Source organism: Pseudophryne corroboree, chromosome 12, assembly GCF_028390025.1.
Source record: "Pseudophryne corroboree isolate aPseCor3 chromosome 12, aPseCor3.hap2, whole genome shotgun sequence".
Taxonomy (NCBI): Eukaryota; Metazoa; Chordata; class Amphibia; order Anura; family Myobatrachidae; genus Pseudophryne; species Pseudophryne corroboree.
Genome location: NC_086455.1, coordinates 93,208,900 through 93,229,750, shown reverse-complemented (window position 1 = coordinate 93,229,750; position 20,851 = coordinate 93,208,900). Strand labels below are relative to the sequence as shown.

The 20,851-nt window shown below is 45.4% G+C and overlaps 1 protein-coding gene across 2 annotated transcripts in view; it reads left to right on the top strand.

Annotated features, from left to right (window-relative positions):
- The window catches only part of LOC134980825 (protein-L-isoaspartate(D-aspartate) O-methyltransferase-like), a 337,346-nt gene that overhangs the window by 174,248 nt on the left and 142,247 nt on the right, over positions 1-20,851 (top strand). For both annotated transcript variants that reach the window (XM_063947799.1, XM_063947800.1), the window contains 2 exons: positions 8,247-8,398; positions 18,418-18,522. In XM_063947799.1, the coding sequence (XP_063803869.1) occupies positions 8,247-8,398; positions 18,418-18,522 (257 nt within the window). The remainder of the gene's footprint in view (positions 1-8,246; positions 8,399-18,417; positions 18,523-20,851) is intronic.

Genomic DNA, 20,851 nt, shown 5'->3' with positions numbered 1-20,851 from the left:
ATCCTCAATGCTGGTGCATGGGTAGGTTCGGATTGTATGTCACTTTAAAAAGCTTCAAGTGATTACAGTCACAAATTGTGTAGTACACTGTGTAAGTGTTGATTATTTATCATGTCTAAGAGCAGCAAAGGTGAGTAAGATACACTCACAGCAACACCAACACTCATATCATGTTTGTGTTGCAAAGCTATGTTATCCTCTCAGGATCTGGTTCAGGATGGTTTGTGTGCAAATAGTTTTAGCTTTCACCAGGGGTTCATGAAAAATACAAGGCAGATTCAGGTGCAGGTTGATCCACCTTGGGATATGTTTGCACAGACTTTATCCAGTATAGCTGAACGGATCATTCCTCCAACTCCTGTACCGGGGATAGGTTACATGATTAACCCTTACATCCAGCTTTCCACCTGTGGTGTATCACTTCCAGCACCTGCCTCTCAAAGAAACAGGCTGATAAGCCAGTGGTAAGTAAATCTTCATCCTCAGGCTACACATGGTTCAGATGAGGATTCATAGGAGGATGAAAGCTAAATTAATTCTACTTCGGCATACGAAGAGGAAGAGGAAGGTCTCAGCTCAGTGGGTATAGCTGAGTTAATCAAAGCAATGAAAGCCATTCTATCCTTAGAAGATTTAGCAGAGCCTGTGTTAAAAACCAAGGCACCTGTGTTTAAACATCCCAAAACAGTTAAGACTGAGTTTCCAGGGTCAGATCAGCTGATGGAAATCATGGAAGAGGCTTGGGCTACGCCTAATAAGTTTAGAATTCCTAAGAAATGGAATTCCAATTATCCTCTTCCAGCTGGGGAATGTTTAAAAAGGGAGGTGGCTCCTAAAATAGAAATGCATGTGATTCGGTTATTGCTAAAATCTACATTACCATCATTAAATTGTCACGGATAGGAGAGTGGATGATTTTCTAAAAACCATTTTTCCCTGTCTGAGGCAGTCATAAGGCCAGCCATGACTTCAGCTTTGATGGCAAAGGCAGTGGCTGCCTGGGCTGCTGCATTGAAAGGGGATTTTTCAATAGCATTTAGACAGCAAAAATCCCATATAGCACATATAAAACAGGCTGCAATGTTCTTGGAAGAAGCCGTATTGGATATGGGTACTATTGCCTCCAGGGCATCAGCTTCAACAATAGCTGCTCGCAGAGCAGTTTGGCTACGTACGTAGAAATCTGATTCAGAATCTAAGAATGTTTTGGAATCTTTGCCCTTTTCTGGAGATATTTTTTTTTTGGTAAAGTATTGACAGATATTTTGGAGTCAGAAGCAGACTCCAAGAAGATAAAGTTTCCTTCCACATACAATTTCAAACCTAAAGTTACGGCTTTTCGGCCCTTTCGGTCTCAAGGAAAAGCTAAAGGTAAAAGTGATAACAGGCAGTCCCAATACAACAAGTCTGGTAGGACTAAAAAGCATTGGGCTACCAGAGGACTGGTTGGTAAAACAGGTAAGCCATTAGCCTGATGGTGCGGGCCTCCACCTGGGGGACCCCAAGGTGGGGGGCCGTCTTCTTCAGTTTGAGCAGATCTGGCAGCAGTCTACATTAGATGCCCGGGTGCAGGAAGTGGTATCTGTAGGTTATGCTTTTGCCTTCAAGATGCACCCTCCTCGAAGGTTTTTTTTGTACCAGCCCGTCTCGGGTAGAGACGAATGCCAGGGCTTTGCAAGAGGTAGTTCAGAAATTTGCTTCAGTCAGCAGTAGTCATTCCAGTTCCTCATGCACAACGAGGACAGGGTTTTTACTCCAACCTGTTTTTAGTTCAGAAGCCAAATGGGTCATTTCAGACCATTCTCAGTCTCAAAGTGCTGAACAAATACATTTGGGTACCTCGGTTTCACATGGAGACTTTACATTCCATCATTTTGGCCATGGAGCCAGGGGATTATATAGTATCCCTGGATATAAAGGATGCTTACCTACATATGCCTATAGCACTGTCCCATCAGTGCTGTCTCATGTTCCCTATCCTCCAACAGCATTTTCGGTTCCAGGCCCTACCTTTTGGGTTAGCTACAGCTCCCACAGTATTTACCAAGATTATGGTGGTAATGGCAGTTTATCTCCGCCAGAAGGGGATAAAAAAATTTCCATACCTCGAAGATCTTTCAATCCTGGCACAGTCGCAGGAATTGCTCCTATGTCATCTGCAACAGTCAATAACGTGTCTGCAGAAGCACGGGGGGGGCTCATAAATTGGGCAAAATCGTCTCTGGTTCCATCACAGCGGATGGCTCACGTGGGGGCTGTACTGGATTCAAGTCTTCAGAGTAATGTTACCTCTGAACAAGATATCCAAGGTTCAGTCAAGGATTCAGGACTTGCTACACAGTCAAAAGGTATCCATTCACGCAGCAATGTGTGTGATGGGTATGATGGCGGCGTATGCACTATCCCACCCGAGGCCTCTGAAGCGTGATTGTTGCCAAATGGAATGGGTTGCATCAGACGATAAAAACACAGACTATGGTTCTTAAGATAGAAGTACGAAGGTCATTAGCCTGGTGGCTACAGACATCCCATCTGGACAAGGGGAGACCCTTTTTGATATCAGATTTGGAAATTCTGATGACAGATGCCAGTGCCAGTCTCCAGGGTTGGGGAGCAGTGTCAGGAAGGTTGTGTTTCCAGGGGCAGGGAAGAAAGTTGCCTGGCAATAAATATATTGGAACTTCGTGCCACATACATGGGACTGATTCAGACAAAGGACATTCTTCTGGGAAAACCAGTCGAGATCTGCTCTGACAATGCGACGGCAGTAGCGTACCTCAACCATCAGGGAGGAACTCACAACCGAAAAGCGATGAAGGAAGTAAGTCACATACTGGGCAGAACTTCACCATCCATCCTTGTCCGCAGTGTCCGTTCCGGGAGGCCTAAACTGGGAAGCGGACTTTCTCCTCGGCACGCCATTCAGGCAAGCGAATGGGCTCTACACTCGGAGGTCTTCCAGACTCTAGTAGACAAGGGGGGGTTACCAGAGATAGATCTCATGGCGTCCTGTCAGAACAACAAAGTGTTCACATATGGGTCAAGAGCAAAGGATCCCAGAGCGATCTTTGTGGATGCCCTGTCAGTGAGATGGGCCTTTCATCTGGCTTATGTGTTTCTTCCAATCACCCTATCACCCAGGGTGGTGAGAAAGATAAAGCAAGAGAAAGGTACTGTGATACTAATAGCTCAGGCTTGCTCCAGAAGGCATTGGTACACAGATCTGCAGAGAGTGTCGATGGATGCTCCTCTTCTGCTCCCTCAACGTCCAGATCTACTACGGCAGGGTCCTTGTTATCACAGACATTTGGATCGACTGTCTGTGACTGCATGGCTCTTGAAATCTCTATCCTGAAGTCAAGAGGATTCTCACAACAGGTAATTCAAACTATGCTCAGAGCAAGGAAACCTTCCTTAGCTTGCATTTATCACCGAACATGGCAAACCTATAGTCATTTGTGCAGCGAACGGAAAATGGACTCTAAGTCTTTCAGAGTTTCCAGGGTCCTTCAGGCAGGAATGGATAAAGGTTTGAAGGTGGCTTCCTTGAGAGTACAAGTGTTGGCATTGACTGTATGGTTCCAAAAGAAGATTGACAACTTACAGGATGTGCATACTTTTTTCCAGGGAATGCTGCGCATTCAACCTCCTTTTGTTCCTCATACAGTGCCTTGGTACTTAAGTTTAGTCCTGAAAGCCCTTCAAGTTTCCCCATTTGAACCACTTAATAAAGTGGATCTTAAATGGTTGACAGCTAAAGTTTTCTTTCTACTGGCTATGGCGTCCGCTAGAAGAGTATTGGATTTAGGGTCATTATCGTGTCATTCCCCATTTCTGATTTATTTTTTATCCAGATAAAAACAGTTCTCAGAACTAGATCTGGGTATCTTCCGAGGGTGGTGTCTAAATTCCACCTTTAATGAAGAAATTGTAGTCCCGGCTTTCCAGGTACCGGGCCTTTCTGCGGGAGATGCATCGCTGGACATGGTCCGGCATTAAGGATCTACGTGGATCGTACCAGTGCCCTAAGAAAGACAGATTCTCTTTTCATTCTCTACGGATTTCACAAGAGAGGATGGCCTGCTGATAAGCAGACGCTGGCAAGATGGCTTCGGATGATGATTTCAGAAGCATATTCTGAAGCTGATCTCCCTGTTCCGGCTAATGTGTCTGCTCACTCTACTCGTAAGGTAGGTCCATCATGGGCAGCACAACGTGGTGCTTCAGCAGAACAGATATGTAAGGCAGCCACATGGTCTTCCATTAACACATTCATCAGACATTATGCCATGGATACCTTTGCCTCTCATGACGCTGAATTCGGGTGAAGGATTCTTCTGTCCAATCAGGAGCGTCCCCACCACTAAATTGTTTTGGGAAATCCCATTGTTATCCTGTGGATAACCTGTGGACCCTGCTGGAGAAATATACTTTATGGTAAGAACTTGCATTTTATAACGGTATTTCTCCTAAGTCCACAAGATCCACAGGGATCCCACCCTGACGCACCTGATTTGAGGATCCTTTTACTCACTAACCTCTTCCTTCTTGTACGGAAGGGTGTGCATGTGTGTTCTTATCGCCTGATTAGGGCTATCTATGATACTCCTGCCTTTGAGCTTTGGAATACAACTGATTTGCCTGAGCCAGGAGGAGGGGATATATGGACGGGCCCGTTACATGCTGGGAGGCCGGAAAGCTTTGACCGATTGGTGCAAATCTGCATTCGCTTCATCATATCCCATTGTTTTCCTGTGGATCCTGTGGACTTAGGAGAAATACCGTTATCAACGGTAAGTCCGTACTATAACGTATATTTTTAATTTACGGGCCAAATTGATCTGGTTTCTGCAACTTGCTAATTATTACATAAGGGCCCCAGAGCCAGATTTAGAACTGCATGGATTGCTGATGTTCATGTATTAAACGATTTGTTGCAACGACACAAACAAACAAAAAAATCTGTAAACTATGGTGATGCATTGCACAGAGTATCCGTACAAATGTCTTGTTGTGTTTCGGACAGAGGGGATCTGACATTTTGTGGACAAGTAATAGGATTTCCTGGGCAGTGACTGGGAGGTGGCTAGAAATTAATACAAAACCAATCTGTTCAGTGGACACGTAATGGTAGTGTCCCGGGTTTGTCAATTCAAGTGATTGGATTCACAGATGTGCAGCCACAGAAACAGGAGGCCATAGTCACATGGAGAAATTGCATCGGAAGCACCATCAGGATTTGTACCAGCCCCATGCTAGGTGCATAATCTCCAGAATATGACCTCCACTAAAACCAGAAACTGATATTGCACAAAATATTTTTGGAAACATAAAATAGAAGTAAACCAAAATACATTAAAGGGGCCCATACATTAGGGGGAAAACGGGGCAATCGGAGAAATACAACATTTTGGAAATTCACATTTTGCCGATTGTAATAAAAAAATGATTGGGCTTGGCAATTTGGGGATTTTAACGTGCCATGGTTTCCCCGACAGACCACTGATAATAGATGTCTGCCAGTCAGTGTTTCTGAGAATCTCCTGCCTGATGTACAGTAAGGCCTTCATTGCTCTGTAGCAATGCTTAAGCAGTTGTATCTGAAACAGATGTACAGCAATAAAGATCTGGTAACCAGGTAACATTGTATACTGAAATGTAGTTCAGTCTAAAGCTTAGGAAGAAAGTAAACTTAAATTAAGAATCTTTTACATAATGCTTTTGTGGTATTTATACATAAAAAAGAGATAAAACAAAACAGTATATTACAGTACAAGTGATCATATTGGGCTTCATGCAAGACTGTACCCAGAAACACTTACTTATAAGCAGAGCCGCCCATAGGCATAGGCAAACTAGGCAATTGCTGATGCCCCTTGCTTGATATGCCTAGGGGCATCAGCAGCTTCTGCTGATTAAAATGATATGCAGCATGCCTATATTCTGTGTGTAGCATTTCATATGCAGATACAGCCACAGTCTCGCACAATATATAGGCATGCGGCTTATTATTTTAATCAGCAGAAGCTGCTTGTGCATCCTAGCCGCATAGCAATGCAAATAAGATGCATTTTCATAAAAAAAGGTGCCCGATGTTAGAATCGAGGCAAGATTTATGAGGACACATCTGTATCCAAGCAGAGGCAGAGGTCACAGTGTTAGTGGCAGTGTGAGTGCTGTGTGCATGTAAGTGGGTTGGTTGTGCAGTAGTGTTTGGAATATGTGTAAGGAGCATTATGTGTGTCATGTAAAAATGCATTGATAATGTGCAACATATGTGTAAGGGGCACTATGTGTGCCATTATGCGTATAAGGGCATTAATAATGTGCGGCATATGTGTAAGGGACATTATGTGTAAAAGGGCATTAATAAAGGTTGTCATAATGTGTAAGGCGCATTATGTTTATAAGGACATTAATAATGTGTCTCATATGTGTAAGGGCCATTACTGAGTGGAATTATGTGTATAAATACATTACTAATGTGTGGCATTATATGTAGAAGGTGCTCTACTATGTGGCGTTGCGTATAGAAAGGGCACTACTGTGTTGTCTAATGTGAATAAAGAGCAATAGGGTGTGGTGTAATGTGAATAAGGAGCAATTCAGTGTGATGTAATGTGAATAAGGGGCTCTACTGTGAGGAGTAACGTTTAAGGTAAAGTGATACTACTGTGGGATGTAATATGAATTATGGACACTATCGCATGATCAAATGTGAATAAAGTTGCAGTACTGTGTGGTGTAATTGGAATTGGGGTTACTATTGTGGGGCCATGCCCCTTGCCAGCAAAAACACACCCCTTTTTGGGCTGTGCGCAAAATGTGCAAACTGTTCCTGTTTTAAAATATAGGGGGTACAAACCCCAAAATAAGGACTGCTATGGCTGAGGGGTGATAGTGCTGGGAAAGAGGTGCAAGGTCAGAGGCGGAACCAGCGGTTGTGCTAGGGGGTACCAGCCAAACTCTTGCCTAGGGCATCATATTGGTTAGGGCCGGCTCTGCTTATAAGGTTTTATAGTGGATTATGTGTAAAATTGTCCCATGGTAATAGACAAATATGTTTTCAGGGTTGCAGTCAGCAGCGGCTGCAGCGCTGACCAAAGTTTGAAGGGCGGAGCTAGCCATCACATATGAACATCCATGTGAAGTTATATGTAATATGCGCTGGCTTCCTCCTTTCCCCGGGGATCAGCAGCCACCGCACGCACGGAAGACAGGCATACACTGCTCAGCCTGTCTAACTTTAATAAGCCCACCCCAGACTCCTGTGAAACCAGCCAATGGGAGTCTTGTGGCGGTTTTATTGAAGATAGGCTGAGCATTGTATGCCTGTCTTCCATGCATGTGGCAGATGCTGATCTCCAAGGAAGGAAAACCAGTACATGTTACATACAACTTCATATGTATGTTCATATGTGCTGCCCAGCTCCCCCTGCAGACTTTGGTCGGTGCCACAGCCATGGGGCAGCAGCCGCTGCTGGTTACAGTCATGATTATCTACATTTACAATGTCGATATGGAACACATTGATGTCTGCATAATGTCAACATGGAACACATCGATATCTGCAGAATATTGATAAGTTCACAATGTCGACATCTGAAATGGCAACATTCTCAGAATGCAGAGTGTTAAGGATAGGCCTGCGGTAGAGGAGTGTTAGTTTGTGGGAGGGGAGGTTAGTGTTTGGCACTGGAAGGGGAAAGGGTTAGAGGATCCCCGTACTCACCGCCAGAACCAACGCAGGATCATCTAACAGCTGACCGTCGAACCCGGAAAACACAGCTGATTTAATCAGTAACAACGTGATGTGTGTCAGTGCTGACATGCCACATACAGACCTTACAATCATAATTGACAGTCGCATGCCAAAATTTATTGACATTGTCAACAGAATTTAACAAACCCTTTTTCTTTGTTTTCCCTAAATCAAAACTGTGCAATTCATTCTAAAGACAAAGCTAATTGTTTGGTAGGAGGTGACTGATAAACTTACATTCATTTGTTGCAGAGATAACGACCACTTCTTGTGAAAACCTAGAAAGTCTTGTCCAAGACCAAACAGTAGACAGGAACTATAAGCAAAATTTTTACTTTTTTAGGATGACCGAACAAGGTCCCAAACAAATTTGTCTGGCAGAAGCCGACTGGTCAATTGTATGTTCAGTAGGCCTCACCTATGACTGAGGGATTTTCTCTTTAGCCTCAGTAATCTGATGCAGCTCATGTTTTCTGGTTTGCAGAGCTGGCTGTGGATCGTCTCTTCGGTCCTGTGACATGAGCAATTTTATACGACTTGCCACAATAACTTTACCATTTGGACTCCTATTTACAAGAGCTATGGCTTGGACTTCTAGTGGGAAAACACACATTGATCTCATCAACAATCTTAAAAGTAAGTGAAGTGCTCCCATATTTACGGTTATAATATAGATTTACTTATAATTCAAATATTAAAGTTTTTTTTATAAAAATATGCGAAATACATTAAGTCAAAATTGTTTATAATTGTGATAACTAATAGAGCTCATTGCATTGTTTCACACTTGTGACAAGAATACTGGAATAGTGTTTGAGGGCAGGTATGTTTGTCCCAGGTTCTTGTCTTACATGTATTAGGAAAATGTTTTGTTTTGTCAGAACCTTTTCAGTTTATTGGAAAAGCTGGATAAGGGCCCTGAAAGAGAGATAGGGCAAGTTCCAGACATTGGGCCCAGTTTGGGTCTTTGTCCTCACAGAGGGCTAATCAGGGTTTTAGCTGTGTAAGTGGGTTATAGGGCTGCAAGCCTGATTACTGTGTGCGGACTGCCTGGGAAGACTGCAGGATCTCTGTGAGAGAAATACGCTTCCTTACACAAGTGAGCCATACAGTGTTGGTTGGAAAAAACTGTGTTTTTGTTTGGAGACAGTTAGGAACGTCTTATGTTTAGTTAGTGCCGGACAGGCAAGGTATTTTCTTTTGATGTTTGTTTTGTTTTCTGTTTAATAAAACTGGTCGTGGCCAGTTGCACCATAAAAACTGGACTTGTATGACTTCTCAGCTGCGGCCTGCTGCCATCTACCCCAAGAAACGGGGTTCCGGTTCCCCTACAGCAGGCATTTTCAACCAGTGTGCCGCGGCACACTAGTGTGCCGTGACTGGTTGTAAGGTGTGCCGCGGAGCTAGAACCGCTGCCGTACCTTCAAAACAAACTGTGAGCCCAGGCAGCAGCAGCACTGGGATCCTCTGGGAGGTACAGACTCAAGCGCGCATGGGCCGTGACCTATGCCATGGAGATGCAGCGGTGACATCATAGGTCACGCCCGCCGCATCATCGGTCATTCCACAAGCCAGGCAGCCCGCCCGCATCCACACCTACCCTCCCTCCTGCCCGCCACGCTCCCGCATCCACACCTGCCCTGCCTCCTGCCCGCCACCCTCCCGCATCCGCACCTGCCGCCCGCATGCAGGCACCCACAGCTGTCCGCCTGCTGCTCAGTGCTCACAGCACTGTATGCAACCCCCGCCATTGAGGGACAGACCAGGAGGAGGACAGATGACGGTAGGGGCTAATATTTGTGGGGGAAAAAGTATGGGGAACCAATGTAACTTATGTGTGGGGCACTGTAACTTATTTGGGGAGGAATATATTGTATGTAGGGAGCAATGTAATTTATGTGGGGAGCAAAATGGTTTATGTAGGGTGCAATGTGTTTGTTTTTTCTATGGGGAATAATGTAATCGGTTTTTTCTGTGGAGGCCAATGTGTGTGTGTGTGTGTGTGTGTGTGTGTGTGTGTGTGTGTGTGGCTTTTTGTGTTACTGTGGGGGGCCAACGTCTTTGTTTTTTTTTCCCCGTGGGGGACTGATGGTGTGCCTTGGCAATTTAAAAATATTGTTCGGTGTGCCACGAGTTAAAAAAGGTTGAAAATCACTGCCCTACAGTGTTACACACTGTATTAAGAAGAAGCTTATCTTACTTTATTTGCCCATCTCCTTTATATTTTACGTGGGTTTTATTTTTACCAATAATCATGAACCATATAGAGAAGTATCTCTGTGACAGATCAATAGGAGACTTGTGTTGATCTAGCCTCTAGAGCTAATTCAGACCTGATCGCTGGGCTGCTAATTTTGTTGTCCTGCGATCAGATAGTCGCTGCCCAAGGGGGAATGTAAATTCACCCCGTGCAAGTGTCCGATTGGCTGTGTACGCTGTGCGAAAATATCCCTTAGTTAGCGGACAGCTGCAAATCCATTTGCAACTTACCATCAAATGGTTTTTCCAGTGTATGTAGTCTGTGTGCAGCCCAGGACTTAATCCTACAGTGCGAAAAGAACAGGCTGATCGGGGCCAGAGCTGATGTCACACACCCTTCCAGAAAACGCTTGGGCACGCCTGCGTTTTCTCTTGCGTCCTAGAAGATACTGGGGTCCACATTAGTACCATGGGGTATAGACTGGTCCACTAGGAGCCATTGGCACTTTAAGAGTTTCAGAGTGTGGGCTGGCTCCTCCATCTATGCCCCTTTTACCAGACCCAGTCTAGAAACTGTGCCCGAGGAGACGGACATCTTCGAGAGAAGGATTACACAGATAGTGGCGAGATTCACACCAGCTCTCACACAAGGCAACCCAAGCTAACTAGCTTGAAACATCAGCAACGGCTGAACAGGATTACTTACCAAGTAACAAAACAGTACTTACCAAGAACTAAGCAGTACTGAACTAAATAACCACTGCAGGATAACGAAGCGCTCGGCGGGCGCCCAGAATCCTCTACGGACTACGAGAAAAGGATTTACCGGTAGGTAATTTAAAATCCTATTTTCTCTTACGTCCTAGAGGATGCTGGAGTCCACATTAGTACCATGGGGATGTACCAAAGCTCCCAGAATGGGAGGGAGAGCGCGGAGGCTCCTGCAGAACCAATTGACCAAACTTAAGGTCCTCAGAGGCCAAAGTATCGAACTTGTAGAACTTTGCGAACGTGTTTGACCCCGACCAAGAAGCTGCTCGGCAGAGTTGCAAGGCCAAGACACCTCGGGCAGCCGCCCAGGAAGAACCCACCTTACGAGTAGAGTGGGCCTTAACAGTCGTAGGACAAGGCAAGTCTGCCGTAGAATACGCATGCTGGATAGTGAACCTGATCCAGCGAGAGATCGTCTGCTTAGATGCAGGACACCCAGTTTTCTTGGGATCATACAGGACAAACGGAGTCCGATTTTCTGTGACGAGCAGTCCTCCTTACATAGATTTTTAGAGCCCTTACAACATCTAAGGACTTTGATGAAATTGAGGAGTCAGTCGCAACTGGCACCACAATAGGTTGGTTGATCTGAAATGCCGACACAACCTTTGGAAGAAACTGCTGACAGGTCCGAAGCTCAGCTCTGTCTTCATGGAAGATCAAGTATGGGCTTTTACATGACAAAGCCCCCAGCTCCGACACACGTCTAGCAGAAGCTAAGGCCAACAAAGTGACAGCCTTCCAGGTGAGAAACTTGACCTCAACCTCCTGCAGAGGCTCAAACCAGTCCGACTGGAGGAACTGCAACACCACGTTAAGATCCCAGGGCGCCATAGGCGGTACAGAGGGAGGTTGGATGTGCAGAACTCCCTTCAAAAAAGTCTGAACCTCAGGGAGGGCAGCCAACTGTTTCTGGAAGAAAATGGATAGGGCCGAAATCTGGACCTTTACGGATCCTAACCTCAGGCCCATATCCACACCTGCTTGCAGGAAGAGGAGAAAACGTCCCAGTTGAAACTCTACCGTAGGAAACTTCTTGGACTCGCAGCAAGATACATATTTTTCTCTTACGTCCTAGAGGATGCTGGGGTCCACATTAGTATCATAGGGTATAGACGGGTCCACTAGGAGCCATTGGCACTTTAAGTATTTGAGAGTTTGGGCTGGCTCCTCCCTCTATGCCCCTCCTACCAGACCCAGTTTAGAAAATGTGCCCGGAGGAGCCGGTCACAGCTAGGGGAGCTCTACAGAGCTTCTTTAGTAAAAGTTTATATTAGAGTTTATTATTTTACAGGGAGGCTGCTGGCAACAGCCTCCCTGCTTCGAGGGACTAAGGGGGGGGAGGGGGGAGTAGTGTCCGCCCTGCGGGGTCTGAGCCACTATCTCCGCTGACAGGACACTGAGCTCCTGAGGGGATCGAACATTCCCCGCCACAGGGGATCGCTCACCCCGGCAGCATGCCGCCACCACCTTACAGCCAGAAGATCAGAAGAGGCGAGATATGGCGGCACAAGGGTAGGAGCGCAGCTCTGAGCAGCTGCGCTCCGGGAAGGCTCAGCAGCACACAGTGTTGGCTCTTTGAGGGGCGTCCTGAGCCAGCGTCTTAATACCCTAAACTGGTCACAGACGCTAACCGGAGACTGAATCCCCAGGGTAGCGTCAGAATCCTCCGTACTCAGACGCTCACAGGGGACGGAATCCCCCGCCTTGCTCCTCAGAGCGGACCCAGCAGCGTTCAGAGCCATTTTCCTGCCTGCAGTTCCTGTACACAGACGCTGACAGAGCTGTCCCTCCAAGCAACTCTAGCTATCCTGTGCGGTACCAAGGGGTTGTAGAAGGGGAGGGGGGGAGAGTCGGTGAAATATATATATATATATATATATATATATATATATATATATATATATACACACACGAGAAAAGGATTTACCGGTAGGTAATTAAAATCCTATTTTCCCTGACATGCACAGAAAACAGCCAGTTACCACCCACAAACAGACTCTTCCTGTCAATCAACTTGCGAATGGCTATGCGATCGAAATTTTTACACCAGCTTGTCGCAGTTTGGCAACGCAAGTGCATACACATGCGCACATCACATCGCCCACTGTGTGAAAACACACAGCAGCAATCAGCTCTGACTCTGGCCCTTTTGTTCTGTGTCCTTGTGGGATTACAGCTCTTTAGGCCTTATTCAGGTTTGTTAGCAAAGCAAATAAGCACACTAATGGGCAAAACCATGTTGCACTGCAGGTGGGGCAGATGTAACGTGCAGAGAGATTTAGATTTGGGTGGGGTGTGTTCAACTGAAATCTAAATTGCAGTGTAGAAATAAAGCAGCCAGTGTTTTTACTATGCATAGAAACAATATAACCCACCCAAATAACCCCCACTATGAAGATAATTCCTCAGTTTTGTGTAATGGAAATTAAAGGAGAGGATATGAAGTGTGTACCAGACATACAATATTTAATTGTAACAAAAAAATAAAAAAAAGTAAAATATATAATACTTCTCACTTGCATCAAAATTATTACATCTTCTTCCAGAGGCAAGATCTGTGTAAGAAAACGTATTTGTTCTGCTGACTTTATCACCTTCTTTTTATTGTGCTCTGCTTATAAACTTTACACCTTCCAAATGTCACTTTCTGGGCCTAATTCATGTTTGAACGCAATCATTTTTTTAGGCTTTGGAACTGCTAATCTTAGCAAGGGGAGCTACACATACACAGACTGTACGAAAGAACAAGGAACTGCTGGGGTTGCCTTATGGTCATAAAAGACTGGCTGTGGCGGTAGCGACGCTGGCACCATGTTTCTCTATGTGCATGATCACAGCTGGCGGCAGATGCACGCCATGACATTTTTCAGGTGGATGGGGGCTGCGCTCACCAAGGGAGAAAGTACTAACGAGTGCTGCTGAACCTGGAGGCGTCCTACCTCCTGTATTTGAATTTATAACATGGAGTGGTCAGCGCGCTCATTAATAGAAATTGAGAGAGGGGAGAGGAGATAGTACAGGGTTGGGATATAGCTATAGATTTGGGTATGTTGGTCTATTTTCGTGTGGGTATAGGTTTATAATAATGATCACTCTAATGGTGGTTTCTAATCATCTACTTTTATTAGGATGATACGTGTTCAGGTGAATCTAGCAGGCTGCCCTTTTATCAGCAACCTCCTGTTAATAAAATATTGTACCGACAGTTCCTTATCACAAACGTTCCTTCACCACTGTCAGGTGTGTCCTGCAGACTACCCTTTGCACGGTATACCTTCCTAGTGGTATACCTGAAAAGGAACCCCAGCTCAGGTAAATGTCGGGTGTACCCTACGGGTCACCTTTACCATAGGTGTGGTGGGTGCCTATGTGCCCTCTGAAGCTGTGTCCTACTTGTATGTTTTGGGGGTATGACTAGTGCGGCGTCCCGCCTGTCAGTCCCCTACCATGTGCAGCGCTGAGGTGTGGGGTCGTAGGCTGTGTGTATCACACTTACCGCCGGGGGCAAGTCTCTGCCTGCCGCCGGTGACCGCGTCTTTTCCTTCCACACCTTCAGAAGCCTTGGTCCTCCTTGTCAGTGTCCTCCGTTCTGGTCCGTGCACGGCTCCAGCAGCCGCCGGTCTCCTCCGTCCACTGGTCCCGTCTGCAACTTCCTGGTTCCCGCGTCACGTGGGGTATCACGTGAGCGGACTGTCTGTAAGCGAGTGCTGCTGCGTCCCCTTCTCCGGCCGGGGAGGGGGATCTGTAAATGAATGTGGTGTTTCTTTAGCAAGTTCCCAAAGCGTTTCAGCAAGGATGCCTTTGTCAAGGATTACATGCCTGATGTCCTACACCCATTATAAACTTTAATGGCTGTGGTGATTGGAGAAGGGTAATTAAGGATGATTAGGATTGACCAATGTGATTGGAGGATAATCAATACTCATTTGTCAATCATGTCCACTTTAAATGTGTTTTTTTCTTTAGAGTGTGCTATACAGCTCAGTTCTCTCGTGTGAGGGTCTCAATTTGAAGACCCTCACACCAAGAGGACTCAATATAGATTACAATATTGTCGCAGCTATGTAATCAGATGCAGCGTATAGAAACATGATACAAATTAAGATATGGCCATAATGCACACATAATGTGTACATTTCGAGCAATGTAATTTATTAATTAGATCAACACTAGAGAATGTAGAACCTATAGTTGAACTGGGGAATCTGAATAAATAAGGGGGACTCATATAATCGTTACACTTTAATCAGGAATCTCAGTCAATCTAAACACGTATAGATCACGGCATAGGGTAGGATTGCTATCCCTATTCATGTTAACATGTTCTTTTCCCCCCCTTTTCCACCCCCACCCCCTCCCCATCTGTTCTCTCCCCCCCCCCCCCCCCCCCCCCCCTCTCTCCTATGGTGAAGAACAATCCATTTCAATAGAGGCTCATGTGAACCAAAATTATTTAACAGACACCATGTATAACTTACATGGGTCACTAACAACCATATTTTTATCACTTTGTCCGACTCTCCTCTTTACTCTCAAACTGCTCACTAGACTGCTGAACGTTGGCACACGCAGCTGAGCTCATTCATCACTTTAGACACCCATAAACTAAGATCACACAATATGCAAAGTGGACCATTTATTGCATGAGAATAGGATCATCTTCAAATTAAAACAAGAGAACTGCGCTATATAGCACAATCTAAAGAAAAAAACGCATTTAAAGTGGACATGATTGACAAATGAGTATTGATTATCCTCCAATCACATTGGAGAAGGGTAATTAAGGACGATTAGGATTGACCAATCACCACAGCCATTAAAGTTTATGATGGGTGTAGGACATCAGGCATGTAATCCTTGACAATGGCATCCGTGCTGAAACGCGTTGAAACTTGCTAAAGAAACACCACATTCATTTACAGATCCCCCTCCCCGGCCGGAGAAGGGGAAGCAGCAGCACTCGCTTACAGACAGTCCGCTCACGTGATACCGCACGTGACGCGGGAACCAGGAAGTTGCAGACGGGACCCGTGGACGGAGGAGACCGGCGGCTGCTGGAGCCGTGCACGGACCAGAAGGAACGGAGGACACTGACGAGGAGGACCAAGGCTTCTGAAGGTGTGGAAGGAAAAGACGCGGTCACCGGCGGCAGGCAGAGACTTGCCCCCGGCGGTAAGTGTGATACACACAGCCTACGACCCCACACCTCAGCGCTGCACATGGTAGGGGACTGACAGGCGGGACGCCGCACTAGTCATACCCCCAAAACATACAAGTAGGACACAGCTTCAGAGGGCACATAGGCACCCACCACAGCTATGGTAAAGGTGACCCGTAGGGTACACCCGACATTTACCTGAGCTGGGGTTCCTTTTCAGGTATACCACTAGGAAGGTATACCATACAAAGGGTAGTCTGCAGGACACACCTGACAGTGGTGAAGGAATGTTTGTGATAAGGAACTGTCGGTACAATATTTTATTAACAGGAGGTTGCTGATAAAAGGGCAGCCTGCAAGATTCATCTGAACACGTATCATCCTAATAAAGTAGATGATTAGAAACCACCATTAGAGTGATCATTATTATAAACCTATATCCACACGAAAATAGACCAACATACCCAAATCTATAGCTATATCCCATCCCTTTACTATCTCCTCTCCCCCCTCTCAATTTCTATTAAGGAGCGCGCTGACCACTCCATGTTATAAACACGCCATGACATGCCTGGTTTTTTTTAGCTGCCACTCCCCATTATCACCCCCGAGCAGTCCATTCCTGTCCAAAATCTCCTTGCGAGAGCGATCGCAACTGCATCTTGACTCACTTGTGTGAACATCTGTGATTGCGTACAAACGTGAATTAGGCCCTTGCTGAAGTGTATTTACATAGGTTGATTTCAACATGAAAAATAACAGTGGTCTTGCAAAAAAATTAAATCCTTTTTATAATGTAATGTTTTCTTCTTAATGGTCACTTTCAGTGGTGGAAGTACGTTTGTTTTTGTTTTTTGTTACAATACATCTTCACATGATAAAGATGCACATCAGGAATAACGATAAGTATAAATGCGACTGTATGCAGGTATTGTTCACATTTTTAGTTATTTAATTGTGCCTTGCTCGACAACTAAGCACATTACCCTAGTACATACACACAATGAATAATAATAAAAGGAGATGTCAATGTATGTTGTTGGAGTTAGAAAACCGTGCAAGTGTACTTAATAATACACGGATGAGTCACATTATTATGACCACTTCCTGCATTTGACGTCGGCAGTGCGTAGCCCATGACGTACGTCTTTTGTCATGTGCTGGCTTGGTAGGTTATATAAGGTGTGTTATAGGCCGTCTGCACACATACAGTATCACTCGCTGTCATGGGTAAAAGGGGCGATTTATCAGAAAGGGATGATTATCGGCTTTAGGGCCAAGGATGGCAGTATTTCTGAAACAGCTCAGTTTGGGAATTGTTCGCATTCTGGTGTGATGGGTGTTGTGACTAGACAAATGGCACCATTGCGAATAATAATATAATATAATCACACCCCTCTGCGCACACACAATTAGCAGCCTTACACACAATGCCCACAGTAGTGCTCCTTACACATCATGTCCCCAGTATAGTGTCAGTTGCACATAACGTCCCCAGTATAGTGCCAGATGCACATAACGTCCCCAGTATAGTGTCGGATGCACATGTGTCCCCAGTATAGTGTTAGATGCACATGTGCCCCCAGTATAGTGCCAGATACACATATGCCCTTCACAGTGCCAGATACACATATGGCCCATAGTGCCAGATACACATATGCCCCCAGTAATGCTGCTCTGTCACCGCCGTCAGGCTCTGCTGGCTGCCACTGGGCTTCTCTGCTGCCGTCACCGCCGCCGGGTTCTGCTGCTGCCGTCACCCCCGCCGGGTTCTGCTGCTGCCACTGAGGCGAGGAGAGCTCAGCGCACACCTCTCCTGCCCCTCAGTCTGGTCTCCAGTGACAGCCATATCAAATATAGTGCCGGTACGTGAGCAAATAAAAGTTTGCGGTTCGGCAGCCAATCAAGAGCAACCGCTGCTGGTCTGCGAGCTCTGATTAGCTGACCAACAGAAGCCTGATTTGAGTTGTCTGATGGGCCGGCTGATGGATCGTGCCTCGAGCCGGCCCTGCGAATAACCAACATGAAAAATGCGGCGCACCACATGCCATTGATGTGAGAGGTGAATGTCGGCTATGAAGATCCGTGAGGGCAGACTGACACGCTACAGTGGAACAGCTCACTGTCTAAATGAACCTTGGGGCTACCAGATGTGTGTCTAAACGGACAGTTCAGCCAGTCTAGCTGCTGTCCGTGCTGCACACAGCGGTTACTCTGGCTATTAGCTGGTGGTCATAATGACTCAACCATGTATAAAATGCATCTAAAATATATTTTTAGAATCCCTTTTTCTTAAAGCTAATGGCGTGCTGCCTAAGTGCCAGGGCTCAGCAGCATCCTTGGTTGGCTGCTTAGAAACAGTACTAATACCTCAGTAAATCTCCAGACCATCTATGTACAATCCATATGTGAATGTTAGAAAGAAGTGTGTATTTTACATTTATACAGCTACAGTATGTACCATGAGGTGTGTGATGCAGCAGTGCTAAGTTTACCTTGCTGATTTATGAACTTTTTCTTTTAGAAAATGGAGTGATCCAGTCTCAGCGTGTGTATGATGTTCTTATGGCTACTGATCGAGCACATTATATCCAGAATTTCCCATATATGGATTCGCCCCAGAGTATAGGTAGGAAAACTGACACAATTCTAATAGTACAAAACAAGTATCTGATCAATTCTGCTTAAAAAAATCTGTAACTGCAACATAAAAACAGTATTTCATTCTTAGTTATGTTTTTATTAATAGTTTCCAAACAACAAAACGACACAAAATGCAATTTTACTATGACAATTGAAATACAGTTTACTAATTAAAATAATTGGGGATAGCTAAAATCTAATCTGGTTGAGCACTGAATGCCTGCGGTCAGAATACCGACACTGGCATCCTGACTGCCAAAATCCCGACAGATGCGAGCAACTAAACTAATCCTCCATTCCTGCAGTCTAACCTTCCCCTCCCACAGCCTAACCCTAGCCTTCCCCTCTCGCAGCCTAACCCTCCCCCTAGTGCCTAACCCTAATGCTTCCCCTGTAGCCTAATCCTAACCCTCCTCTGCATTCTTACATTCGGGATTCCGGCTGTTTGGATTCAGGTGTCGTCATTCCAGCGCTGGTCTTCTGACCACTAAATCCAGTCTAATCAGTGGTCAAGCAAATGAAGGCAGAGGGTCTGCATCAGAGATATACACAAACGAAAAAATGTTCACAGTTGAGCCATCATCTGTGTTCTGTGCATGCATCAAAGTCTCGCTGCACATGTGCCATGATGGCCTTACAATCGAGTTCGCAGAGAGAATTTATTAGCAAAGTGATGGGGAGCATTTGGGGGAGGTAATGGGGAGTGGCAGCAAAAATGCAGGCATGTTGTGATTGTTTTGGTGATGTTTCAGGCTGCAATTTTTGATCAGGTATACAGATGCAATGTCTCCAGCATCTTACTTTCTGTGGCTATGCTGCGTGACCATAGGGCTACTAGACTGTTCTGCAATGGATGCTGTGTTTTTGTACGCAAAGCCACCGGTGGGCGTGTCAATACAAATCCAGCATTTTTTCCTTTTGTACTGTGTTGTGCTCCAGACTGTAGCTGGTAGAGTGGAAATTGCTGTAATTGTGGCTCTGATAAAGTCAAAGAAATAAAGATAAACTGAAAAGAATCTGTGCTGGCTGACCAGAAAGCAGTTGGCTTCCCGACGGATGGGATCCCGGTCGTCAATATACAGACACCGGGATCCTGAGGGAGGACGCAATGCCGGCGTCAACATACCAATGCAGCTCGGGATGCCTGCGTCACATTACCGACAGCCAGCATCCTGAACGTCCTCACAGCGGGATGCGTTGGCGTCCGGCCACGGGGGGGTGTGGGAAGTGGGGGGGGGGGGGTTAAGGTTTAGGCAGGAGAAGGGAGATTATGGATCAGGGACGTGAGGGTTAGGGACCGGGCAGGGTTAGGTTTAGACACTAAGAGGGGATGGTTAGGGTTAGGCATCAAGCGTGGGAGGGTTAGATTTATGCAGCGGGGAAGGGAGGGTTAGGGTTAAGGGTTAGGCACCTAGCGGGGAGGGTTAGGGTAGGGAAAAGGTGAGGGCTTAGGGGCCTCAATGGGGGGCTGTAGGGATTCTGATGGATGGGATGCCACAGTCTGTATACTGACAACAGACATCCCGTCCATCGGCAAGTCATACTGATCCCGGCTGACCTAACCCCCCAAAATATGTATATAAAATTTAATTATATGAAACATTAAATATATTTAAAAATGTTTATTTACTAAAAAAATGGATAAATAAATCTAAACCATCTGCTTTATGATCTATATATTAAATATTATATTCAGGTAAATAACGTTTTCCCCTCTTATTTGATATTCCCCTGCTGTAAATCTATACTGGAGCCAGTGTTTTATTGTAAATCCAGAAGCAAGAGTTAATTAGTACAAATATCCTTAAGGCAAGAATTGTCCCTCTTATGATTTCCATAAATGTTAGGAAAATTGTGTTTATACAAATGGAAGAAATCACTATTAGGAACACTATTGGTCGCATTTTCTTGCAGGTAGATGGTAAATAGAAATAGATTTGAGAGCTCTCGACAATCTATTTTTAAATAGGATTCTCCAGTTTTCAAGCTGTTTATGCACTTGTATATGTCCAGGCTCCATGCTGTAGATTGTATTCACCATAGTGGTGATAGCACACTTGTATATGTCCAGGCTCCATGCTGTAGATTGTGTTCACCATAGTGGTGATAGCACACTTGTAGATGTCCAGGCTCCATGCTGTAGATTGTATTCACCATAGTGGTGATAGCACACTTGTATATGTCCAGGCTCCATGCTGTAGATTGTATTCACCATAGTGGTGATAGCACACTTGTATATGTCCAGGCTCCATGCTGTAGATTGTATTCACCATAGTGGTGATAGCACACTTGTATATGTCCATGCTGTAGATTGT